This window comes from Salvia hispanica, chromosome 3 (assembly GCF_023119035.1).
Source record: "Salvia hispanica cultivar TCC Black 2014 chromosome 3, UniMelb_Shisp_WGS_1.0, whole genome shotgun sequence".
Classification (NCBI taxonomy): Eukaryota; Viridiplantae; Streptophyta; class Magnoliopsida; order Lamiales; family Lamiaceae; genus Salvia; species Salvia hispanica.
The window spans coordinates 31064703-31092357 of record NC_062967.1 but is presented as its reverse complement, the minus strand read 5'-3'; the positions used below and the strand labels follow the sequence as shown (position 1 = coordinate 31092357).

General features: G+C 36.4%; 1 protein-coding gene across 2 annotated transcripts; it reads right to left on the bottom strand.

The window, feature by feature from the left end:
• Positions 1-25981, bottom strand: LOC125216013. Of its 2 annotated transcripts, XM_048117612.1 has the most exons (49): positions 25853-25981; positions 25640-25787; positions 25389-25466; positions 24470-24582; positions 23910-24003; positions 23521-23564; positions 22963-23031; positions 22038-22099; positions 21341-21545; positions 20276-20344; positions 20105-20184; positions 19269-19418; positions 18858-18921; positions 18257-18358; positions 17666-17860; positions 17420-17547; positions 16243-16393; positions 15724-15822; positions 15503-15604; positions 15038-15096; positions 14839-14941; positions 13778-13957; positions 13590-13703; positions 13014-13279; positions 10855-12374; positions 9566-10755; positions 9180-9305; positions 8949-9104; positions 7921-8517; positions 7776-7847; positions 7222-7686; positions 6385-6568; positions 6051-6299; positions 5651-5966; positions 5458-5574; positions 4923-5196; positions 4510-4623; positions 4347-4430; positions 3940-3990; positions 3687-3866; positions 3288-3598; positions 2881-3210; positions 2744-2807; positions 2405-2551; positions 1613-1717; positions 1429-1539; positions 1248-1352; positions 921-990; positions 1-837 (listed from the first exon to the last, which is right to left on the bottom strand). In XM_048117612.1, the coding sequence occupies exons 2-49, from the start codon at positions 25734-25736 to the stop codon at positions 155-157; spliced, it is 10245 nt and encodes a 3414-aa protein (XP_047973569.1). In that variant the 5' UTR covers positions 25737-25787; positions 25853-25981; the 3' UTR covers positions 1-154. The 2 variants fall into 2 exon arrangements, with proteins under 2 accessions (XP_047973569.1, XP_047973570.1); XM_048117613.1 differs by lacking the exons at positions 23521-23564; positions 24470-24582; positions 25389-25466; positions 25640-25787; positions 25853-25981 and having other exon boundaries at positions 23910-24001.
• Positions 25982-27655: the final 1674 nt, after the last annotated feature.

The following is a 27655-nucleotide window of genomic DNA, read 5'->3' as shown; positions in this document are numbered from 1 at the left end:
TAACAAAAATATGACTGCTTCAACGATTTCTAATAAATACACCCTTTTTCATAACCCAGATTGCAAAATTTCATACAATGACACTATACAGTAAAAACATCATTAATAAAAGCTGTATCTAAGCATAGCAAACTCAAGAATGCTGAATCCATTCCTACCTGATATTGCTTTGGTGTAGAATATATTTGGCACCCCACCCTTGCTCTCTCCCGCTTTCGATCATACCTCGTAGCATTCGCAAGAAATCGTCTGCTTCTTCCTCCGATCCCAATTCCAAATTGGTTTGCAGAAAAGGGAGCGGCGTGTGAGAGCTGCTCCAGAGCTTCCCTTTTGCATCATCACTCCCTCTTTTCGGATGCTGAAGGTTCTGTCTAAATGACGTGGTGTCTGAACCGCTTCCGACTATGTGCACCACCTCACCATCGTTGTCAGCAAGAATCACACTGTCCAAACCTATTTCTGAGAGTATTTCCCACTTTGGATCCGCAGGAACTCCTTCCGACTCTATCAAACTGGGACAGCTGACGACTAAGATGAGTCTCCCGGTGATCAACACGTACTGACCAGACTGCTTAAGCGCTTTGCAGATGACTAGTGTCTCATCCCGCAGATTCACATCGGTTTCAGTGAGAATGTATGTCCCAACTGCTTCATCCCATGAGTAAGGCTTCAGGGGGGATTCTGAGCTTAAAGGCCGGGGTAAGCGGACCCTGAAACACCGGTAACCCATCTGGTGAATCCTACTGCGGTTTCTGATGCTTTGCGCGGTTTTTCCAGTCACCTCGAGTATACTGGCTGCTGGTCTCGCCACGAGCCCAGTAACACCCACAGCAATACCTGTAGAAAAACGATGCAACACATCTCCATTAAGCCAATAGTCGAACATAAGGTAAATAAACTTTTTTGCTAGCCGGCAGTACCTGAAAGTACTCCAGGCAGGCCATGTTTTTCAGCCCCTTTGATTGGTGATTGGAGCACACCAGTTAGCCCCTAAGATAAATAAAAAAATAAGCTTCACTAAAATTTCATAATAACGATATATTGGGTTTACCACGCGAGAAATGATACTAGCCAAATCCAGCTAAAAAATCTTCATTCAGTTTCTCTAAATATCACAATCCAGACAAGTGAATATAAGTGGCATTTCAAAATATGAAAAGAGTGAGAAGACTAGGTAATTATTTCAAAGGGGATGTAAATTCAATATTGTTTAGATACACACATCGATCACAAATAAAAAAACGTACCTCAAGGAATTCATTTATAACTCCTTTACTGTGTGTAGACATCCCTTTCTGTTGTCTTTCTATCATTGTTGCAGTTTGGTCATCAAATGTAAATGCTACAATCCCCTGCAAGTTGAGATTGTGTTAAAATTCAGCTAAGAGATAGATGTATATACGTTCATGTATATTCTAGAAAACTAACCTTATGTGCAGCTTTGCTGAATTGACTAGTAGCATCACTTATTGCATAGACAGTACTGCTGAGGAGGCTCGTTGTACCTTGGGCCATACCGGTTATAAGACCAGTCGGGCTCTGCAAAAGAGATTTCAACTCAAACACTGTTCTCTTTATAGGGGGGTGGGACGGGAAAGTTAGGGAAGTATACCTGAATTACACTCCACATTGGAAGGGAGAAGAAGTCTTTGATGCCGAGACCTAAGCTTCTAGCAAATCCTACAGGATTTCCAATAACTCCAGCAGAACCGAAAACCTGCATTGTCATGTTACTAATGAAACTTGATTGTCATGAACTCTTGGGGAACAACTACGTCAGATTATAAGTTCATCACGGCTCTCATAATTTCATTTACTGGAGTTGACTGTTAAGAATTTCCAACCCAATAACATGAAAACTACAGCACAGTCCTAAATTTGAGCTCAAGAAAGCCAAAAATCTCTATGATCAGTTAAACTATAATAGAGAAAGATACCCTTTTCAGCATTCATTCTGGAATGCAATTAAAAACCAAAAGAGAAGTAATAAAAGGTAAGAATCCCTCTTCCGCACTCAGCTGTCAATTAAGTGACACATTTAGCAATTTTGTGGATTCAAAACATCAATCTAGAGGGCAAATTTAAGCAGAATATTAGAAAACCACCTATAATCTGCAAGTATCATACTATGATATTACAGAAAGATCCATTTTTGCTTAGAGTGTTTTAGTAAAGTTAAATTGAGGTGTGAAGTGTTTCCATTAGGAGGTAAAGTCTAATGGAATGGTTATTGCTCATAACTACTACAGCTTCAGTCAGAGTTGCATTTTCTAGTGATATCAAAATCAAACAAATGAACAGAAGAGAAAAAGTAGGCTGAAGTAAAGAGGTTAGTTCTAAAGTACGGGAGAAAGTAGACTGCAAAGTCATATGCAAAAATGAAAAAGATCTTTTAGGAAATTACCTTGTACATCTCATGCAGAAATTGCCGCGTGTAATGACTTACGAGGATCTCTTGAATGGTTTCCCAGCTAGCTATCTGGTGCGAAAGAACTAACTCTTTGAAATGAATTTTCGCACCCTCAACATCAGCAAGAGCCATGAGACCTCTCTATGGAAACAATACTATAAGTATAGAAAATGGAGAATTGCCAAAGAAAATTGCTAGTAAATAATGCCATGTAAGTGGGAAAATATTAATATTATAATGCCATGTAACAGACACCATGCCATTTAGGAACTGGCTAAAAAAGTCAGATAACAAGGAGAAATTAATACTCCATATTTGATGTTTTTCACTTACATGAATAAGAGATTCTCCAGATGTTAGGACACCATCCCTGAGGATCCACGGGCTGCTAGAAAAGCTGAAAGAAGAAAAATATGAGATCTACAGCAATCTTATAAAGATATGTGGTTTGGAACTAGGTTTAAGTTAACCTCAATGTAAGTTTAATTGGCCCCATATCAAACAGCTCAACATATACTTTCTTCTGGTTCCGTGCAGAAAGGTGAATTTGTTGCCACGGAGCTCCAATAGGAACGATGTTGGGCAGCAAAAACTTTCTTTTCTGATCTTCAAGGAGGATAGCAGAATATGGAGCATTTCTAGAGGTTTCTCCAGTGATCTCCAATTCCGGGAACAACAAATTCTGGGTTGAGCCTGTATGCTGATAAACTCTACTCTGCAACCTAGATGATACTGTTTTGCAGAATTCAAACAATCTCAGTACGATTTCTTGCTCAATCTCAAGATACAGATCTGCCATTCTGCAAAGGAAAGGAACACAGTATTGAGAGAAATGGCCTTGTTAAGTCTAAAAGTAATCTTTAGAAATACTGCAAACCTGAGGGTAATAGATTCAAATGAAACCAGTGATGTTTCGGCGTTTCTCCACTTGGAAGCACCTAAGAACAATACTGGCTCATACAAGCTCGAAGTGGCTGTTTGATTTGTACTTCCACTGATATCTTTAAGCTTCATCCCGTTTACCATATTTCCCTTGTTTCCAGAGTTGAACGAGAGGATTACAGGATATGGACTTGTACGTAATTGGTTATCAATTTGTAATGATGCAATTTGCAGGGAAAACTGCTGTTGGTCTAAGCTCTGTGCGAAGGTAAGCTTTGTGTTCTTAGCAGATGCAAAGAGTATCTCCTACAAAATAAAAAAAAGGTAATCCCGATTTAATATGGTTATTGAGATGTAAGTAAGAGACAGACACATACTTTCCAAGATATGATACCTCAGGGTGAGAGTTCATTAAAGAGACTCCAAGAAAGGGAATGTCAACTGAAACTTTTTCTTTGTAATTAACAAATGACGCATACTCTTTAGCTTGCTTTCCATTATCTTTCAACTGAGGAACGTGAAGTCTCTTCAAATCATTCAAAACATGATAACTTGAATCGATGACACTGAGGACCTGGTGAAATAAAAGAGGAAATTATATCCTGGAGCAAAAATGCTATTCTATTAGCAGAATTCGGCATACAAACCTTTATTGCTCCTTCTGAATGGACAGATATCAACAATTTCCTATCAGGCTTCTGCAAATGAAATTTTAAAAAGACTAGACATGAGAATAGCATAGCAAATATACTAGACAGACACATGGAAAGTAAGAAGAAATTGGAGGTGGTCAGCCATTTAGCAAGGGCTTTGGGTTTCTTTTTAGCTTGTCGCGCTCAGATAATTCATGATTATCTATATGCCAGCCTTTCGTTTTGTTGGTTCATCTAGAAGCCAACTTCAAATTTTCTGCCACTTGACATGACACATTGAAGGATCCATTTATAATATCATGAGATAAAAAGGTGTATAAAGAGCAATATGGAAGTTGAAATTTCCGAGAGGGAGTGCCACGTTTATAGGAACATTATTATCAGAGCATGTAAAATTGTACCTCCGATGTTGCTGAAAGGTACACAAGTGAATGGGCTGATACATCATCAATAGCATATGATCCTAAAATGCGTTCACCCGGGACCTAGCACAGTCAGAAGTCTGAGATTTATCCCCCAAAGCAGCCACTTGATCCGGTCAAAGACTCAAATTACCATACATACCTCAACAACAAGACGGTGGGGATAGCAGGGTTCATCCCAAGCATAAGGAATAGATGTGTAGGAGTGAATAACTGTTTCAAATGATTCACATTTCGGCTGGTAAATCCGCAACCTCTACAGAGTGTCAAAGGATGGTGTTATGTAGTTGCAATAGCAGAGAAAAACAGACAACAATCCATAAAACTTCACGACCCAGGATTTTGATAGTTTCCAAAAAAAAAGGGTTTCGACTGTCCAGCCTTTCATTGCGGGAAAACCAGTAATGAAAAAATTACAACACCCTAAATATTATCAACAGCATCATGGGTAAAATTTCCTTTTTATTTTAGAAACAAAACACATGACCTTGTACATATTATCATTATGCTCTTTGGTTTTCCTAAAAAAATATCACTAGCAAAGCATAATCTAACCTCCCTTGAATGGTTGTCAATCCTATATGGCATAAAGCCAGTATCATCATCTGACAGAAGAATTAAGTTTGTCCCCGAGTTTCCAGTTGTGCTCCCAACAATCTTTTCTTCTCCAACAGAAACATCAGCATTGCGCACTTCTACTCGCAGCATGTGCACAGCAGCAGTCATGTAGTTGCGCATTTTAAGCTGAGTGTCACCTAACTGCTTGGGTAAGAAGCACCCAGACCACTCCCATCCAGGTTCATCGAAGCGAACAGAAAGCAATAACCCCCTGAATATAATAGGCCATATAAAATTTAAAACAAAAGTAATGGTGCGCACCATGGATCACAGCCTCTCTAATCCTATACATATTATAGGTTAGAACATTCAAAATAAATGGAGTCATGATAAGAACATCTAGAAAATAAATTGTCAGTAATACAAACCTTGAGTGAATTCTATTCTACATGAACTTAATTTCCTACAAGCTCAAGTTCACGCATCACTACAATTAGGATTGCCACAATGAATAGGAAATGGATCAACAAACCTTTTACTATCCATCCACCGAATATAGGCATGTTTTCCAGCTTCCAATTGAAAAGAGGAGTCCGTACCCTTTTGCTTATAACATAAAATTTTGGTGCAAGTATTGACAATCACATATCTGTTAATGAAAAGGAATCAAGTGAATAGAGTGATAAACACACGAATCAATTGAACAAATAGGTTAGAGCAAATACCCAGGCTGAAAAGTGATAATTTTTGTCCTCCCAGAAAATGGTGCAGCCACAGCAGAAACAGATAAGACATAACCGGATACCATTGATGGTTGAGGAACAAGAACACTGGTAGAACCAGTTGGTGGAACTAGGGAAAAGGGGGCGGACCAAGAACGCTTTTGGAGATTTTCTATGACAGAAGGCACATGTCTACTGAGCTTCACCATAACCTCTCCAGAATACGAGTCGGGATCAGGAGAAAAAAGGCAAGCTGAAACCTTTTTACTACCACTTTCTACAAGATCAGATGTATACGAATTTGCTTCACTAGTAGAATCTGCGGGAAAAGTGATTAACCAATTGCATAAATGGCTCTACAAGAATCAATAACATAATTTGCTGAGCAGTATGTGGAGTTTACCTGAAGCAGGTACATCCTGATCAGATAAAATAAGAGAAAGGCCATCTTTCTTTTTGACAAGTACATTCTTCTCATCCAGGTCATAGCATGAAGGAATGATACAGCTAAATCCTTTCATTTCGTTGCCAGAGCTTGAGAGTGCCAGAGGAAATCCAGTACAGTTAAACAACAGAAATGGAACAGATATGAATAGTTCACGAGATCCAGAGACCGCATCCATCACTTTCTCCATCGTAACGTATAATGGTCCTACATCATTTTAAATAAGCGTCTATACTGAATCAAAAGTATTTTTGACATGTTAGGTATATGATGGAACTAGATTTCAACATACCATTACAAAACTCAGACTCAAATTTAACTATTTCAGACACTGAGTACTTAGTTCCGCTGAATCTAGCTTTTTCGCTAAATGATTCTGCGCGTGGATACTTCAAAGTTGAAGGCTTGAATCCATGCATTTGAAATGTTATTGAAAAGTCGTGAGAAGAATCGATATGGTAGAAAGAAGTTTCCACCTGAAACTCAGAATAACGAACATTAGATTGAAGACAGATACCTCCAGTATAAGGACAATAAAAATCAAACACAATCATGGATAGGGGTATACAAACGAGTACCCGCACCCAAGAGTTTCAATTTTATTCCACCAGAACACAACCTGCAATAATTCACGTGTATCCCAATTACCCGACGCGGGTACCCGCGCCCAATTGTGACATTTTTTTACTAAATTAAGAAGAAAAAAAAACAGCAAAAAATTAAACGATTCTGCTAATTAAATGTTAAAGTAGTACAATTTATCAATATGGCATGGATATAACCTTTAATTTTGTATTTACAGGGTTCATTATTTATTAGTACTAATCATTTTGATATCTAAGCATATCAGACAAGATTCAAGCCGATTTTGATTTTATGTAAGAGGTGAAAGAATATTTTAATTAGCTAATGTTGGAATCAAGTTAAGTTCACAGAAGGAAATCCTATTAATTTATAATTGTTGAGAAGGCTAGCCAATTCTAAAGCAAAGAATTTTCAATATCTATGGATCCATTTTACAATACATTACGAACAACACGATTTGTAACTACAGTAAAAAAATTGAAGAGTGCAAAGCAAATGGAAGAAAAGCTTCAGAAAGTACTTTGTTCTTAGCAAATTCACTGACCTCAGAAAGAAATGCTGTTCGTGTGACGCCAGCATCTTCTAATGTCACAGACATCAATTTCATGAGATAATTTTTTAACACCAATGGACTTGTTAACATCACTTGATATAATAATCTATTCCTTGGTATCTCCAAGTTGTGGGAGGATTGACTGTGACTATCTTGACACTGGTTACCACTATCAACACCAATTACCGAATACACTCTTTTCCCACAGCCCACTGGAGACAGACACTGACCATTCACGGAAATGCAACAGCGAAATGCCTCACTGCTAGGAAGAGAAGGATAGCAGACAAAGGAACGCAAAAAGCCTATTTTGACATCTCGAGAGATGATACTTGAGATATTATAAGCTTCACTCCATAGGTACGAGTCACCAATAGGACGCCATCTTATGCAGCCAGATTCAGCTAAGTGAAGAGGGAGAGGAAACTCTTGACCAGGATATATTGGCCCTAAAACCTGAAACAGGAAATATTAGAAGCTTAAATTGACACATCAGGCTCTAATTCCACATATGAGAGAGTAACTGGGAACCATTGCAATATTACCTTCGGAGATAAACCAAATGGAATATCAAATCGCACTTCAAGCACCACTGAAGTTGAGTTTAAAATTACAACCTGATAACAGCAATTAATGAGAAGACGGAAGAACCAACGAAATTTCAAAAATAGGTCACGAAAGTAAACATACTGTAGAGTATAACCGCATCAACTTAGTAAACCGTTGTACAGATACATCAATCACGACAGGAATAGCAAATCCTTTATTTGCATCTGCACCAGCATTTCCTTCACTCATTCTATTTCTAATAGAACTTGCATCACTATAAAATTCAGGGACATGCGAGGACTTTGAAAACTGAACTTCAAAGTAGTTGCGACCGACCAGATCCATTGAGATGGGAGCAGAAGGTGCAGAGGTACCCTCCAGTTGGAAAGTAACATATCGATGTGCTGACTCAAGCAATTGTTTGTCGTTGAGTCTGTCAGAAGAACGAACTGGTCTATATCGGATAAGTAGTTCTTCAGGTGATTCATTGATATAAATAAGAGTAGAAGATCCAGGTTGCAAGACTCCTTCTGATGGAGAGACGTCCAAATCATCAGCACCAAGTTTATGTTGGCACGCATATAGAAGGGGCAGAGTAGTCAAATTTTGCAGCATGTATGGAGCATATCTTCTAGTCCCTACACCTTTAGCTATCTGTGAATTTGACAGGTCTTGGCTTTCTGTCATTGCAGTAAGGCTCCATGCATCGTCGACCATCTCAACTGCCCTCGAGACAACCTTTGAGTAAATTTGAAATGCATCAGTGCTACATAATATAGAGGCATATATATAATTAGGGAGGGGGTCAAATAAAAACATCTGATTCTCAGAAATCTTGCACTGTACCCAAAAAGTAAATGCACTGAACCTATATGTCACTGTACTAAGCTTTACACTCAGCAAATACCACAAATTACTTTATACGTTATGTGCATTTCCTTTATACATTCAGTACAAGAGTTCTCACACTAAGAAGTTTTATATGAACTGCATTATATAGAAAGTGGTTAAAAGATAATAGAAGCAGAAGGCAAAAGTCAAGTTATTACAATGAGCATATGACCATTTGTATGAACAGCCGATGTCATATTAAAACTTGGGGTATCTCTTGGCATGTGTAGCGGTAATAAAACTTCTACTATTTCAGAAAAGTGGTAAAAAGATTGTACCTCGATAATTGGTTCATTAAGATTCAGATTGAGATGTGTCTTTGATTCAAGATTGATGTCTGTCGTGATAGTGCCACTGAAAAGAGCTCTCTCATCCTGCTTTCTACTCATGCTTAACTGAAATTTCCAAGGTTCTAGAAAAGGCTCCCACAAGACCTATAAAGAGTACAGTGACCAAAGTGCTCCAATAGATTATAAAGACAGGAAATAGTACATAAATAATCTATCCACCTTGTCAATGTTGTAGTAGTTCACTTGAAGGTCACACCCAAGAGATCCTTCAATTTCATCCTCAGTTACAGTGGACCAAAAACTTGAATTTCTCACAAGAAACTCCAGCAATGGTCCATTCGAAGTCTGCTCAAATACCCAAAAAGATAAATAAACAAATAGATGAATAAATAAGACATGAAAAACCATCAATAGTTGTTTTTGAGATGGATCAACAGATATTTCAATGCCACTAGCAGATACAGTTTCTCATGTTATGTCTATTGTCGACCATTCTCTGCATTGACTTATTATTAATATAGACTCAGTACATATAGTAGTGTTTAGAAAGCTGCATTGACTATCTTCCAAATAAATCATTAATTCGTGATAGTGGATGTATATACCTTCCAGTCATTTAGGTGAAGAGACAATCTCCTTAGTTGGGCATTTATGTTCATTCTCTTGATAAAAAATCGAGAATGCGTATCTTCTGTTTTCTCAAACCATGTAAAGTAAAAGAGGTATAGGATGTGATTTCCGAGAGACAAATCCAGACTATCAGAACGAATGAACAAATCCATGCTCAGGTTTTCAGTCTGATATTCAAAAATTTCTGCCTCAAGGTAGACTTTAGTTAACTGGAGAAGAGGCCAACTTTGTGCAGTGTCTCCAGATAATAGCTTCAGCACAGCACTCGTGTAATCAGAATTGATTGCAAGTTTGACACTTTTGCCATCAGCAACAAATTCGCTGTTTTTACTTTGCAGGCTAATGGAAATAAAGCAGTTATGATTGCCACTTGGAATACCACAGGCATCATCAGAAGGCAATTCATGAACATGGGACCTTCCCAATGTGTCATATGCATCTCTGCTAACCAGTGCAGGAAAATGTATAGACAAGCTGACATGTTCTAATGTTAAAACAGATGAACCAGCATCCAGATCGATGTCCTCCGGTGGAACATGACTTTGGCTATCTGACGCCACACTTGGACAATTATCAGCAGGAACACTGGACAAACCTTCAGCAGATGCACCTGAAACCTGTGTAGACAGTTTCTTGCTGAATGAAACAAGTAGATCAATAACCTCATTCCAGTCGGGCAAATATAGCCACACATCCAAACTAGGAAAGGACAAAACTATCTGACTTTCACCATGACGGGGTACTACAAGAATCATGTCAAGGACTGACAAGCCTGAATCGGTACAAGAAAATTCAGCAAGGGCAACAGAGTTTAGCAACGAAAATAGTGCCACGGAAGAGAAAGAGATATCAAAAAAGTTGGGTTTGCCATTAATCAGTGATAAAGAACAAACAAAGTGCATCTCAGCCTCCGCTATGATCTCAGAACATGTTGAGTCTCTTTTCACCTGGTGTAATCTTAGTGATAATGACCTCACACAGAATCTCATCTCATTGGTTGTTACATCTGCGCTTATAGACAGGAGCGCAGAATGCTCCATTAATTGTTTCTTTGTCTGTAGAAACCTCACAATATCATAAGTGAACATATTGGATTCTTGTTCCACCAAGGAAAACTGATCGATGACGTAACCCAGTGCATCCAGTCCAGTGATTGTACGTTCTTCTGTAAATTAACAGAAGAATACAGAAATTAACTTTTTTTTATAATTGAAGAGAGATCTGTTAGGAATGTAATTTATTTAATAATACAAAATCCTCATACCTTCAATATCAATCATGCAGTCATTGACCAAAGCCATGACACAAACTGGATAAGAAGCTGAATCAGTCTGAGAATAATAGGGTATTCTCACCCATACATCTGCAGTAAGCGATGCAATCAATACCAGTTTTTGGCATCCGTCCAAGGGATTGACTACATCCTTTCCCAACAATAAAACAGATAGGGATAGGTCACGTCCAAAGAAATCCAAACAATGATTTCTATCAAGAAATTTTCCAGCACCAATGCAGCATGAGGATGGAATATTCCTGGTTAATGAACTTCTGTCACTACTTTCAGAAAAAGAAACAGATAACTGTTTGATATCAATCTGTAGCAACCGATAGAAATCATTATCAGCAGGAGTGATCACATTACAGTCAACTATCTCGAGACTAAATGTAGTAGAGCTCTGAATATTCATAGTATCAGAAGGTAGTACTAATTCATAAGGGCTCCAATCTGGTAGTGAGAAATAACCAATCAACATCGCCAAAAAGTCGGGAGGCAACATGCAAAGGACATGCTGGACATAGAAACTCAATTCACTGGGTGAATTTTGTAACTGGGTGTTCCTTTTCTTTAGACATATATTCAAGATAGGTGAATGGTTTGAAGATAAGGGTCCCCAAAGAAATTCATGAATTATTTTTTTCCACCATGATGTAGAAAGAGACGCTCCTTCTGTAGAACATACCATATCCAACATGTCTTCAGAAATGGTGACTACTGATTTTGCCAAGGGCACCACAATAGTTCCAATAATGCAAGAGGCATCATGAAAATGCATAGTGATGTTGGTAAGATTCAAATTGACAAGAACTGAATCCCTGTTTATAAATGTACACATGGAAGAATCAGAATCAAGATTAGAATTTACACGTGGCGTGGAAAACATCATTGTTCTGTCTTGAAGGCTAGTTTCAGAAGGTCTGAATTTCTGGTCTCTCAAATTGAGTGTTTTATTGAATTTAAGCCTCATATCATCAACCGAGTTTTCAAGGTTACAGAAATATTTTCCATCCTCAAATGTAGCAGAAGGGAATTGATCCAACGGGATGTTTACTGATTCCTTGAAACCAATTCCATTTGAAAGACTATGTTGCTTAGGCTCAAAACCAAATATTGGCGAATTTTGATCTTCTACATTGTTTTTCTTGTAATCAAACTCAGAATGTCCATAAAGTGCTATTTCGTCAAAAAAGCTAACCAGCTTCCGGACAATAAATGGATGGCAATGAATTTCAAGATCACTTGCACATATTGTGTATTTCTGAAGGATCCACGAAGTATTTCTCATAGCTATAAAATGCAGAAAAATGCAGTGAGGAGAAAGTGAAGTTTTATCTTCCAAAAGTCCATTTCGACCATCAACACTCATGTTAGGCTCATTTTCTGATACAGAGCCCCGGATGCTTGAGCAAAGCACATGGTTTTCACAATCATCATTTGCGGAACTAGCAGATATCTGACAAGCTTGAAGAGAAACCCAGCAATCTGGAAAATCTCTTTGGTCATACCTACAATGACAAACGAAAACTTATAAACGACTAGACATTTCCAGCTTCCGTCAGAGCATCAGAGTTTCAAACCACAGACTTTTTAATGTATGCTACAAATGAAGTTGTAGGATAATGTCTTTTTTAAGTGTTTTGTAATTCCTGTAATAGCCAAGATCTCCAACCATAACAACCCCCAAACTATGTGCATAGAACAAATGAAACCTTCTGACATATAACTAACTAAAATGATCCAGCGGAGATCCAAGGTATGACTTGATATGTTTATAGTTTGGATGAAAATGTATGCATAACAGCCAACAATTTTCATACTTCCAGAGGAAGTTTAGGCAAGTAAAAATAAAAGAAAATAATTGAAAAGGTTAGCAGATTACATTTCTCCAAGCATAAGAAGCCGGTTGCAATTTAACATTTTGTTTCAAAGTTAGGGTAACCCACATGCAGTGTTTGAAATGTTTGGAGGACTGGAAATACTGCTCACAAAATGAACCGAACGAACAAGAATATGCACTATCTCACAACAAAAGAAACAAGAACATCAACTTTTAAATGAGGTGAAGAATATGTCGCATGCACGCGCATAACTAACTCCAACCTCCTTTTTAGCAGAGAGTTAAAGTGTAAAAATAGCGTACGTACCAAACACCTAGTTCCTGGAAATTGAGGTTCAGTATGCATCCATCAGCCAAATTGTCTTCAAGTTTAACTAGCAAATAAATTGCATCCAAACTAGCATCAACAGAGAACCAGGTATTCTCAGAGGCCTTCAAGCCATTTGACTTTTGTTCAATTGAATCTGAGGAGTCTGATGGAAGAAGCATGCCACACTGTGATATCAATCCCATAATTTCCCCATAAACAGAAGCAGAGAAGTGGGCCACAATTGAGGGCACCTGTACGTGAACCTAAAAACAAAACAATACACATAAAAAATGTTAAGGGAAAATAAATAATATTAACAGCAAATAATGGTGGCTAATCCACTCCTCATTCTTGATCCCTATACAGTATGTTTAGACAAAAGAGGCTCAACAAAATCCATAGCCGAAAAGAAAACTCAAAAGGAATTTAAATAATGCTACCACTGCACATTATTCCCAAAAGAACCAAATGGTGCAAGAAGAAGTAATCAAGTAGCCATGGAATTATCCACTGAAGAAACAATATTGCCACGGCTGTACACTGAAAAGTAGTGTAGTCAACATTACCACTTACCTCAAAAACCTTTAGAACTGGTTCATCAGGTAAAATACAGGATACCAATGTTGCAGAAGCACTAAACTTTTCAAGGAGGGGGAGGGTTACAGAAGAAGGCATGATTAGATTCATCTGCAAAAAAGTGACGTTTTAAAATCACCCTGCATGTCCGTAAAAAATTAACTTGGACAGGTAAAACCACTGACCTCTGTATCAGATATCAGGATTTCAAAGTGATCATAGAGATTATGAAGCTGAAATCCAAATTCGGAACCTCTGGGACCAGATCCAACATGATGGAAAAGATGAGATGTATCTCCGATGGGAGAAGCAGAAGAGTCTATTTCAGATTTGGATGTGAAGGAAATAGCTGCTATTTCTATAACCTGCCAAAATGAATCTACTAAGAACAAAGAATAGAGAAATAAACTTCCTAACACATATTAATCACTCAACTGTCACACTAAATAAGTTAAAAGTATTAAAACAATTCACTAACAGATATTTTGGGAAGTGCTATTCTACTAAACTAAAGTTAAGGCGCATGGGTTTGATAGAGAATAGAAAGCAGGAAACTATGCAGCAGTGGTACATCGACTAGGATATCTTTACAAATAAATGTTGGATATCTGCTCATTAAAATTATGGGATCTTCGATTGCCTATGAAGACCTCTATAACAGTGCAGACAAAATGTTCATAGTTATCAGTTAAACTAAGGGAAGGTCTTACATCTTGCGGAGGGGGTTTCATTTTTATGTTTCCAATTACATAATCTATGTTTTAACAAAAATATTATCCCATTTGATTTCTTCACACTTACTTCATCAGGGCCAATCTAATTATTTTCACATGGTGCGGATGGGCCAAGGTTAGGCTGACCTGGTGAGCTAAATGTGGCCCAAACTTTTGAAAAAAAAAACAGGTACAGGATTAGGTTTTACCAGCTTCTAAAAATGAATTAGAAAAGATAAATTCTTATAATTAGTTCCCAGTTTGAAAATTTTAGTTTGATAGAGTAGAAGCCCTAATAAAATTATGTTCCGATTGCACTAATGCGAAAACAATCTAGAAGTCTAGCTAACTAGAATCAGAAGTATAACTGGGGGCACATTAAGGAAAAAAGTAGTTAAATTATGTGGAATAGACACGTGAATTTTTCAGAGAAATCATTTCAAATTATTGTTTAGAAGATGCATCACCCACTTGTGAAAAGGGGAAAACAGAAAACATTTGCAGTTAGCAAAACAAGGGTATGAAAAAGATACCGTATTATGCCCTCCATTATTAGCATGTCCCCATGGTATATTAATGGCAGTATTCAAAAGATTAATATCCCACGTGATCTTCTTACGACTGGATAAAACATAGCTGCGAAACAAAATACAATGTAAAACTAAAAGATTCTATAGGATGATATAAACAAGGAAGACATTAAGCAGAGCACCCGACAAACACTATACGTACTCAAGTTTTGATAGAAGTCGTGAGTTAGGATCATCAATTCCATTTAGAGACAGCAGGATCTGAAAGAACAATAAAAGTAATATCGTGAAAACGCTGTACACTCTTATTTCCTATAAAATAAACCCAATCTCATGTAGATAAATGCAAAGGACATCCAGGTAAGATCTGCGGCTCTTATGCATAACATTATAACAATATATAAAGATAAAAGAAAATCAGAAAAAGATGATGTTGATCCTACACATAATTTGAGACATTTTGGTGAACACTTTAAAACCACAGGTTAATGGTAGATTAATTGCAAGTAGCTCACTCAATTCTCACGATATAATCAAGACAAAGTGAAAGAAATGAACAGAGTAGTACAACATCAATGATATTTCGGTCAAACTGGGCAGTCATATTCTTGCACACCACAAGAGTCAAGCAAAGAGAATATTGAACTTTCTTAATGACTTATGTTACCCTCTGCTGTTGAAAGCTCATGTGGTGTAGAACATCTAAGAAATCCAAAATATTCTTCAAAAGCTCTGAATCACAAAATAGTTCGGTTGGACTAAGTGTCACCTGAATACAGAAACTGGCAGTCATCAAAACCCCAAGAAACAGAAAGAAAATAGAATTGTAGATCAATGTTGCAGTCTGAAATAAATGAAGGACTTCGGAGCTAAGGGACATAGGAAAACCTTCACTGATAAATTACTATTAGAACTGGGTGGGGGCATCTCCACTTTGATATCCAAAGAGGGAAGGTGCTTGCCAAAAACAGCATCCTCTGAATTCATCTGCGAACAATAACTCCAAGTACAATCAACTGAAAACTTATAAATTCATGACATCCATATATATGCATAACCCTTTTGGTCAGTGACAATGACTCGCGTAGAAACCCCTGGTAATAATTAGTCAAGCACTTCCAACATATGAATACAGAGGATAAGATAATCAACTGAAACAACAGATTCACTAGAAGATCATAAAACAAAAAAAAATACCATTTCCAGATACTATAGCCTTTATCAATCCAGACATGTGCCAATAGCATATCACATGAAACTAATTTCTACATAAAGAAACTAATTGACTGATTGAAGTCATCTTACATCCGTGTACTCCTCTATGTGCCAAATCATATCCAAATTATACTAGGGGAAATAAAAGCTACAAAAACGATGAAAAATGTAGAGAAGTAAGAATATACAGACCTTTTTTGATGAAAGAATAATTTGACTGTTGAATGGATTGAGTATCTTCGCAGAGTTGACTGAGGCAGTAATGGCAGCAGATTTATCCCGGACCTTAGCCTTGATAGAAATCCCACAGAGCATCAAGTCAGCAATATTCCGACCCAGTTTCCTAAATGACCACCAGAATCACAAATAGTATAATACTTAGATGCGCTATAATGGTAAAATCAATCATTAGATATACATGCTTCTATCTAGAGGAAAGCAAGGGCTAGGGAGGATGATAATATCACAGATCATCAATATACAAGATCGACCAAGTATTCAAACTATGAACTCAAATCCAAAATCGACTATGTAATAAGCAGAACCAATGGGACCCCTAAGTACCTAATCAGCCATCTCTTTACCACGCAACCAATCACATATGCAGTAGCGGACGCAGAAATGCACGGGAGTAAGGGCTAAATTCTCAAATTTTACCTTAAAAATAAATTTGTAGGTAACTTAGATTATTAATAGGGGCTTTTATATAATAATGTGTATAGAATATGAATAAATTTTAGAACTTTATAGTAGAAAATAATTTAAAAAATGAATTCATTAGGGGCTAAAGCCCCTCCCCCTATAAGTGTAGGTCCGCCAGTGCACATATGAGAAGCATCTAATTTTGTTAACCACTAGGACTTCATCAATATTACTCTTAAAAAGTTCAAACAAGACATGCTGCAAAATGTTTTTAACATACTAGATAAGCACAGTAGATCAGCCTGATTACTTTTAGGAGAAACAGTGTCGCTCACATACGAAATCTTAACCTTTCCCTCGCCCACAACATAATCAATGAACAATGAAACTGTTGTGGCTTTGCTGCTTAAACATCAGCTGAAATATTAAAGAGAAGGGGAGAAAGAGGGCACAGTGTGCCAAACCAATCTAAAAGCATACTGTGTCGGCTGGCTTGCTTAGACACTGCTTTGGCCCCTTGCCTAATTAATCTAAGGGCACAGGTGAATTACTAGTGACAACAAAAATTCTTGACTTAGTAGCCATGTATTACCCACACAACACATCTTAGCCCCTGAAGTTGCAAAAGATCTTAATTTAGTTCACCACCAAATGTATCACCAAAGCACACTTACTTACAATGTTATTGTAACAATATCACAGAAGTCATACAGAACAATTTACGTACATGCTCCGGAGCTTGGTATGAATATCAGAAATATTGATCTTCACTGAATAAAAGTACACCTCTTCCTTATTAGCAGAGTCTCCAATCACTGCAGGGGCGGGATAAAATTTTGTCGCCTCGTATATATCCTTCAGAAAGATATGTCAAATCCTCAATACCAACCAAGTTATACATGTCTAATACTCCAGCAGTTCAGTGAAATCTATATATTGATTGAAAGATTGAACTAAACAACTACTTTCATACTTTGATCGCATCATCTGAAATGACACCAGAAAATTGATTAGTAACATCTGTTCCACCAGCTCCAAGCATCCCATAAGATAGCCAATTCAACCATCCACGGGGTTTGTTAGGAGGCTGATCATCATCTACTGACTTGTTCATGTTCATGTTTTCACCATTGCTACCATACTTTGAGGATGCATTTACCAGGAAATCCTGCCAGAAAAGGGAGCATAATTACAAGGAACACTACTCTGATGAAATGACAATTAGGTGTGTGTTTTTCCACTAGTAGCTTTCCAAATAGTGAGTGGAAGGAATGGGTGGACAGTTCAAAACTTGGATAAAGATAGTTAAGGAAGACATTCTAAATCTTGGTGTAACTTGCACACTAAGTGTCGTTACGCTGACCCCACAGGTAGAAGCAATGATCGATCTATAATGATGATGATGCTGAATTTCAGATGGTTGCAACGACAATGAGATATGCAGTAGGAGTGAATAAGCTGCCAGCTAAATAATCTAAAATATGTTAAACTGATGGCACTGGCCTTACTATAAGCTAAATGCAATAAGAAAGATGAAAAACAAATTTGTTAGTGGTCATTTTACCTCTAGTTCCTGCTCGGCAACAGCTCTGTAATTCAAAATATCCTCTATATCGGTGACTTTTTCCATTTCCTCTAGCTCCTGCTCGACATCTTCATCTATCATCTGATGGTTGGAATCAGAACAAACGGTTATTAAAGGGAGCAAGAGACTATAGAAAAGAAAGAGTAAGTTAGAAAGCACCATTTTTAAGGTTTCAATAATATATAATTCAAAGGAAGTAATAAGTAGCTCAATGCTACTAGATATACCGTATTGTGGCGGTCAAACATAAATGGATTAAGAATTCCAGAAAATGTGATATTCACATGATTTTTTTTAAAATTAAATTTTTTTAGCATAAATGAAACAGCCAAACATTGAAATTTTACATCTCATTCCCTTTAAACAAAGGGAAAGTGGTATTCTCAGTCTTTTATTTGTGTATATATCTAAATCAATCTTCAATACTGTGGCTACTTTTATAATATAATGTTCTTGATGCTTTCCAGTTTAATTTCCATTCCCTATTTCTACCCAATACTATTTGTCAGAAAATCTAGTGCTTAACTTCAGAAGTACGGCTACTGTTTAAGCATTTAAGCACGTGGAAAAACTATCTCACCTGGTCATGTCTGAGGCATTTCAACTTGGCCTTATACAAGTTCACATACTTCCGGCGAGAGTTTCTACCATTTAAACATAATAAAGACATTAATATACAAATTTCCAAATGAAGATGCAAGGGAGATGTCAGTGCATTTAAACTATCTGACATTATATTACCATACGTGTAATAAACCACATAAGCATATCATGAAGAAATAGAACAATGTACATGATTTCTCTTATCTCAATTCCCTTGGTCTTTCTCACATTAGCTTTCTCACTTTCAATGAGAAGCACTCCATTACAAAGTCTATATTTATCTACACGGGATTCATCCTTAGCAAGAATGAGAGACAACAGTGTTTGATAACAATTCAAGTGCAGTAGCCAGCACTCAACAAGATTACAAATGATACTTTCAACTTACAGCCTCTCTGCGAAGTACTTCCAAGAAGTTCTTCTCAGCCTCCTACGAACATCAGAAAGAACAGACTCTTGAGCATAGTGCCACCATGCCTTTTGCCACCCCTTAAACTTTTCCTCTAAAGGGCTCCACCAAGGCCGATAACACCCATAACTACAAGATGAAAGATAACAAAATAAACCAGAGTTGTTTATATTCAAAGCAGTTCATATTTTGATAAGCAGTGCCAAATTAAAAAGGATCAAAGGACATACGGAAGGATATATGAATGAGAAATGGAAAGAACGTGGTCCCAAATACTATTGCTGCACAATTAGTTTATGGCATAAAAGGTGCTATTATATTTTTTAAATGGTTAATACTTAATACAGCATGAGGCTGAATTTGGTTTACATATTTATGGGGATTTATATCCCTCAAAGCTGAGGGATAACCTGAATAGAAAAAAAAGGCACTGTCAGGAAGTCCTGACAATGCATACAAGTGACATATAGAGACTTCTAACATAAAACAACAGGAACATGAGCATAAACTAGTAAAGAACACAAGTGGCTAACAAAGAAATTGATTAGATAACTAGCCAAAATAATAAAGAATTCAAATGAATAGGCATTCAGATCTCATCACAAACAGTAAGCAAGTTCATCCTGATATTTAATTTTATTTGAAAATTGCAGGATAAAAGATCTTAAAGTAAATTTAGTGTGATAACCTGTTCCCAGTTCCAGATTGGAATATATAAACGCACAAAAATAAAATAAAAAAAACCGTTCTCTTAAAACTAAGCCATTTACAAATCAAATACTGAGAAAAAGATGATAGCATAACAGCAAGCTTACTTCTCTCTCAATTGACATAATGATACATAATCAAGAAGAGACAGTATCTGCTGCAATTGATTCTCATCCATTGAGGTAGCCTATAAAGCACAATACTAAAAAATGATCAGAAGATTCAGATAAAAAAGATGCAATGCAAGAATGCAAAATTTGTAGTGAACATGACTGTACCATGCTAGCAAGCTCAATGTTGACAGTATACTGCGGAGCATCATTTAGTAGTTTCCCTGATTTGTTTACCTACATGAAATTGATGAAAGCTCAAGTAGGCGTGAAAAAAAATTGTGCCATATATCAATTTAATAACTTTGTAGCAGAGATAGGTACTATGCCAGACATTATCATCATTATCATATTGGTCAGCTTACAATCATATCCGCAACAGACAAACAGCGGACAATTTAATTTAAGGATCGATGGGCAGTATCATTAGGGAGAGAACATAGGAAACAAATTTTTGTTAATGTAAGTTAAATTGCTGCAATTACAACTTAGAATAATGTAATTTATAAGAAAGGAGCAAGAATACTCTATTCAGTAATAAAATGTATCATAATTCGTCTAGTGTTTTTCATGTTCAATAACAATTCCAATAAACAAGTAAATTCAGATTTGAGCAACCATATTTCCCTGCAGTATTAGCAAAACCATCAAGTTCTAGCTAGCAGATACAACCAACATGAAAAATTTTATACCAATATATATAAAAAAATCTTAACACAAATATAGTTGATATACCCAATCATTTAGCAGTTATGAGTTTATGTTATTTGTAGGTGTTTCAAATAAAAGGAAATTCAGAACTTGACAAGGCATATGAAATACATTTTTTCATTTCTTAATTAGAGAAAAGTAGGTTTCAGTGATTAAGAGTACCATAGTCAGGTATAAAAGGTTGACCATATGTGAGTACTTCTAGTTCTTGAGTGGTAACAAGTTTATACCCATGAGGAGTAAAAATTTAAAAAAAGAGTAACTCAGACTAAAATCAAGCATTAAATGTTTTGGAAATAAAATTACTAATAAGAAACAAGTGGAATTTATTAATAAAATGAAGGTACGCGGAATGAGCAATACCATAGTGAGTGAAAAATACAATGTAACGTACAATTGTCTGGCATAAGAAGTTAAGATATGTAAGAAATTAAGTATACTGCTGGCTCAAACACTTTACTCAAGGATGCAAAACATAAAACGATAATATTATTACCTAAGATAGAAGCCAAAGATGCTTACCGACAAAGATACTGATACATTGAGAGGAGCTAATATTGACGAATATTTATTATCATCCAGTTCTTCCATTCCCATACTATTCGAAATGTGAGCAACCTCCAACTTCGAATCACTAGCTTCTCCGTAGGTATCACAATAAAGTTCTAAATTCTGAATTTCAATCAATTTGTTGACTCGACCCCCTTTAACTTTTGTAGTTGCCGATCTGAAAGAAAACTTAAATATACAAAATTGGAATAAAAAGAAAACTGGAACAAACTTCTGAATTCTAAACTTTCCACAAGGACCCAAGAAAGCCAATTATTGATCTATCGGTATGAATAAGTATTTCGCAAAAGTTGAGGCATGTGACAAGATTGCTTAATGGTTCGCTCACATTTGGTGGATAAAGTTGTGATCACCAAGTCAATTTCAGTGACTTTCTTTCTTTGTTTTTCACCCAGAAACAGAAACATCATTATACTTTTACAACCAGCAGACATAGCATCCACTCCAAATGTCGTTATTTGTTCTTTTTCTAAAGGGGGGAGGGGGTATTTAATGTTAAGGTATTAACTATTAACATTGAGCCAAAACAGTGAAATTTGCCACAATAATGTGTTCCAAACTTAGCTTCAACATTTACGAAGAAGGCTGTAGCTACCACAATAACATGCTAATTAAACAAAAAAACAAGATCCAAGGTAAGGAAGTATACACGAAAGCAGTTTGTTTCATAATTGTCAAACTTGAAAACTTCAGTCCAAACCGCAGATCTTCCTGCAAAACATAAGTCCAAATAATACAAATTAACATTACAAATTCATGACCATGTCTGGGGAATATGAAGAACTAGATCTAAGAAATTAACAATAAACTAGAATTAGGTAATGAGTTAGGTCATAAATTTCACAAATTACAAAGAATGTAACAAAAAAACAAACTAAAGCTGGCTCCCAAGTTATCAAGAGAAACAATCATCCCAACTAAACTCTTGTTGAAAAGAGATATAGACACGGTCCACATAGATCATTCAGATAGTGATAGAGAAACAATATTGAAACATACAAGCTTAGATTAGTTGACCTCAGTGAGTTGGATTGTCAAATGAACCTAAATATACGCAATTCAAGATCCTTAGCCAAAATAATGCTCTTTCTCGCACGCACACCCAGTATGAAATAACATTCTGCATTTTTCTATTCTGTCTAATGAAAGGAATATTGATAGTCTGATATTAAAACTTAAACACCATTTAGCATGTGATTTTGACAAAAGACCTATATTGTTCTAGTGCCAGTAGGGTGGAAAGGTATACTCTAGTAAATGAGCATGCTAAAACAGAGCTCACGAACCCATTTAGACTGCGAAAATTAGACACAAAGCAATGATTGACCGAACATGAGATACACCACTATACGCCTAATTCATTAATCACACTATAATACTATACCAAGTATAAGCGGGAAATATAGAAGTAGAGAGCAATAAATAAGATCTTTAGAGTCAAATAATTTATACCATACAAAAAGATGAAGTAATTGTGTCAAAAAAGAATTTAATACAGTTTGAAGGTAAAGACTCATGGGCATCAGTAAACAAATAGGATTCAGCATATACTAATGATTGATAAAAAATCATACCGCTGCACTCTGTTTTTCACAGTAGAGGACATGAACATTTCTGATGGATACTTGGATGCTGTCAAGAATCTTGGACATAATGCAGGAAAGTTAGAGAGAAAGTGAGTAAAAGGGGAAATTAGAGAAAGAGGGTAAAAGTGATTAACTGAAATGTTGTGCCAAGAGGAAAAGTAGAGCGCTAGTAAATGTCAAGTATGATCAATAAACCAAAAAAATAACTTTGTGAAACTATCAAGGATATTGTTATAATTATTAGATTGAAAATAACATCCTCTGAGATAGAACATCATTATTAGATGATCTTGTTAGTAGCGATACGAATGAACAAAAGAAAGATAACAAGAATTCAAGAGAAGAAGCTAGCACATTTATTAAACATTTTAGTAAGTCTTAAATATCTCCTTAATTGATATTGAATGCGCCAATGTTGGTTCATGAGATAGATCACTGAAAAATAAGCTTATCTTCCCAAAATACAAGATGTAGGCCAAAACGTGGAGATATGTTCTAACCAGAGAATGAAACACGATTACCAGCTTGCAGATAGCAAAATAGTACCTTAGCAGTGATGTGTGAAATAAAAGACTTTCCAGTCTGATTATCTGCAATAGATATGTTTTCATGAGAAACATTTTAAACCAAAATGATGCTCATGATGAGAGGAAACAGTCTTGACAAGGTAGTCATTATGAGAATTAATAACATGTAGTCATTTTGTATGCTATATGCTAGTTTCTACATGGGTACCGTATATCAAAGATAAAGGTGGTCACAGCAAGTACTGCTGATTGATAATAAAACACAGAATTAACAAAATTGCTCTTACTCAGCATAATAATTCACTTTCACTCAATAACCAAAAACCCAATAAATTCATAGCAATAAAGAATTTGTGGATTAACAAATTCCATAAGCAAGGGCCAGATAATCAAAGTCAACATCCTCACCACATACACGTCTTGATAGCTTTGCAAGTTCAGCTGCTGCAAGCTGGGCCTTTTTGCTTGCATATTCTCTTCTTTTAATAGCATCCATTGCCCACTGCAGCCAACACCAGTCAACAACAAAAAAAATGTAGTGAGTCACAACTCAAAAGGGTAAAGAATTCATTGATGTTAACGGGAAATGCTGGTAAGTTCCCCTTGTATCCTCCCCTAAACACATCATGTGTATCTGAGATCCTAGACCTTGACAAATACGTTGAACCCTTCTGATTTACCAAACACTACTACATTACTCAAAGGGCCACCAGAACCACCCACTTTCAATCACTCAAATCATAGTTGAAGGATCTTGTCTTTGGTTTAGTGCATACTGTGTTATCTGTGTCGATTAATTTCAGTCAGGGCTTCTCGATGATGTAATGGAACTCATCAATACAACTAAAGTATTAAATCAATAAAGATGCAGAGGAAAATGTGATTTGCTTCGCGACTTGCAGAAGAACGTGTTGTTTATAATGTTCACGTCTCTAACTTTCATGGCAACAATCTAAAAAGAAAATTACCTCCTTGTCATCTCTTTGAGAGAGACAAATATATACATCCTCCAGAATGATTATGATCGGGTCCCACCCTAGTTTCTTCCAAGGAATTTTGATGCTTAACTTCCCAACCCGGCCTATGAAAGCAAATACATAGAGGTCGTCACATGATAGAATATACGACCTCACAAATCAACAAAACAATATTGGTAATAGAAGATAGGTTTATCCTTAAAGGCCAAATAAGAGAAGCAAAAAACTAACTACAGATGCAGGCAATGCAATAAGGCAATAAGTCATACAGCATATTAATGTATTTCATCACTGAAACACACAATGGCCTCTTTTAACTCAGACTTTCCATCAACCAACCTACTCGTGTTTTATTTTTGTCTTGCACAACTTAGGAGTCGCCATATCCATCCCATTAAAAGCAGCATGAATTGCCACAATAACATATAGAACTAACTAAGCCTTCGACAGGTAACCTAGATTTTACAAAAAGCATAAATTTCATTGTCATATCCATCCCAGCTCTTATTGGTCTCGTTGGCTAGAGAGGAACGCATAAATTTCTAGCATTATGACAAGAACGGATGAGATTTTGTGTTTCCTGGTGGTGGGTTCAAAACATACGGATTTCAAGTACTCTTTGAATCGGATTCTATAACTCCTATCAGACTTTTGAAGTGGTGCAATGTAGCTCATTTGGAGTTCTGCTTTCTGGTACCTCATCCCTTTTAACTTATTTCCGCTTTTCATTAATGAAGATCTTTTCTATTTTCATATCTAAAATAAATCATCATAAACGCATGTCAGCTTCAAGGTGAATTTTCAAGCTCATCAAAGTGCATGACCAAAAGAATATGCTTTACGATACAAATAAGAAGCGCAACAATTGAGTTATCTATACTTGGACAATAGACAGCACTTCAAATTTTACCTTGCGTGAAAGCAAACGGTAGCCGGAGATAGTCAAAGGCTTCGAGAATCAGCTCCACATTTTCCAGTAATACTTCCTCTGAATCAAAATTCACATGTGATTCAAATATGAAATGATCATTTTAAAAAAGAAACCACCTAAAACACCATCTCCAGCTAATAAATTTCCAATACAATAGTAAAAGAACTGGAATAAGAAGAAATTCCCAACCATTACAGAAACAGAGATAACGAAATTCAGAGCATTATTACCATTCCATAGGGTGATCTTGAGCTGCTCTTTTTGGATGTCTTTGATGTATTTGCCTAGGTAACCCCATATTAACTGCCTCACTAATCCCTCAAACATCCTTTCTATATTTCCTTCTCTTTCAGCTTCTTCTCAGTTCGATTTCATTCACTGAACCACGGCAAACAATTATAAGCTAGTTCAGAACAAAATTGGAACCCTAACCGGAAAATTACCTCGACGGAAAATTGATGGCGGCGTGAAGAGGACGGAATAACGGAAATTTGACGGCGGAGGGCAGCGGCGGTTTGTGACATTTTCGTTTTTTTTTACCTTTTCGTTTTCCAAGTGTATTTTGATATTTATATTTGGCAATTTACGAATACTCCAATTTTTTTACATTTTGCGAATATATCTGTCGTTACAGTTTGAAGTTAGTTTTGGGTTTTATTGTTTAGATTTATAATTGTTTATATAATGGGTTTATATATTATTAAATCAATTTCGGCTGTGTTAGTTTAATTTAATCTTGAGCTTGAATTTGAGTTAAGCTTGTATTTCCTTCATGTAATTTTCTTTTGATTTGGAATTCGATGAGTTACAAGATTGCTTATTGATATGAGGGAATAAATTCTTAAAAAATGAAAGAGGTAATAAGTTGTAAAATTTAATTGTTGAGAGGGAAAATATACAGTAGATTAGAACCAATATAAATTGGGATGAACCTTAGAGATTAAAAAATGAGACAAGATAATAATATTGATAAAATAAAATTAGAGATTTATATCATACACTTGTACTCCTACTACATAAATATATTTTTTAATATTAATTTTAATTTGGCAATTTCCAAAAACCCCCAAGCCAAACACATAAATCACTGGTTAAACTCATGGCCAAAATATAGAAACCAAAAAGTTAATTGAAAAAAAAAAAACAAACACACCTGATGATATTAAGTTGGCGCCCATAGATATTTCTGATCGACTGAATGACATCTTTTAATCCAGAAAAATTAAAAACCATCATCCATACTGTCAAAACAATCCATAATCCATAACTCATTCTGCTATTCAATTTACTCCATGATAAGAAAATAAAATTCTTGAAACTCTTGTCTACAATCGCTCTAATGTTCAATTATGGACTATTTTAACCGCGTTGAGTGGATAAACGGCAGTCTCACGGCCATTTTGGGAAAAAGAGGGAATAGTTGGATTTGATTCTAACTCTCTGTTTTGCTCGGTGAAAGACAACTCAATATTTTCAAAAATCAACCTCAAAGAATCCTGACAAGACTACTTGCTCGTCGACAAATATTCACGAATCTTGTTTGAGTGAACTATATAGATATTACTTTGACACTTCAATTTCACTTCTGCGGTACCTGATGAATTTGATTTGACATGGATAATGGGGTTATGACATACTTGGATTTTACATGGTTTTAGAGGATGGTTATGTATGAATTTGATCATTTTTGTCTATTATTGGACATGTTTATATCTACTTCTCTATTATGTTGGTATGTTGACCATTTTGTTAAGAATGTGTAGAAAAGGCACAAAATATGTGGATGTACAGCAGCCTTGGTTTGAGACAATATTTACTGGATATTTTGAAGTCCAATCAGCGCCTAATGCATATCAATCTCTTCGTCTTCGAAAGAGCTTCGCGTGGGTATCTCGCACACCTTAATCGGAGTTCGGTAAAAGAAGTTATGGCCGTTACAAGAACACTGCGCTGTCCAGAAACTTTCACGCGGCCGGGTGAATTATTACACAATAAATTCACCTGGCCGGGTACAGCGATTCTGCGCGAAAAGAGTCAGAAAGTGGTCGAAAATGACCACCCGGCCGGGTGAATTTTGCTCTTTATAATTCCACCCGGCCGGGTACGCTATTTTGGCCTATTTTCTTACCAAAAACGCGATTTTTGATGGGGGTAAAAGAAAAAAACGCCTAGGGTTCACGGAATTCAACACTCTACCGCCTCCAACACTCACACACATCTCCAAGAACACTTCTAGAGAGAGAATT

What these genes read in the sequence shown, in the direction of transcription:
- LOC125216013 (XM_048117612.1), bottom strand. Translation starts at nt 25,736, where the DNA reads ATGTTTGAGGGATTAGTGAGGCAGTTAATATGGGGTTACCTAGGCAAA. An exon ending in ATTCAGAAGGAGCAATAAAG is followed by an intron (nt 3,867 to 3,939) that starts GTTTGTATGCCG and finishes TTATTTCACCAG; the next exon opens with GTCCTCAGTGTCATCGATTC. An exon ending in TAATGAACTCTCACCCTGAG is followed by an intron (nt 3,599 to 3,686) that starts GTATCATATCTT and finishes TTTATTTTGTAG; the next exon opens with GAGATACTCTTTGCATCTGC.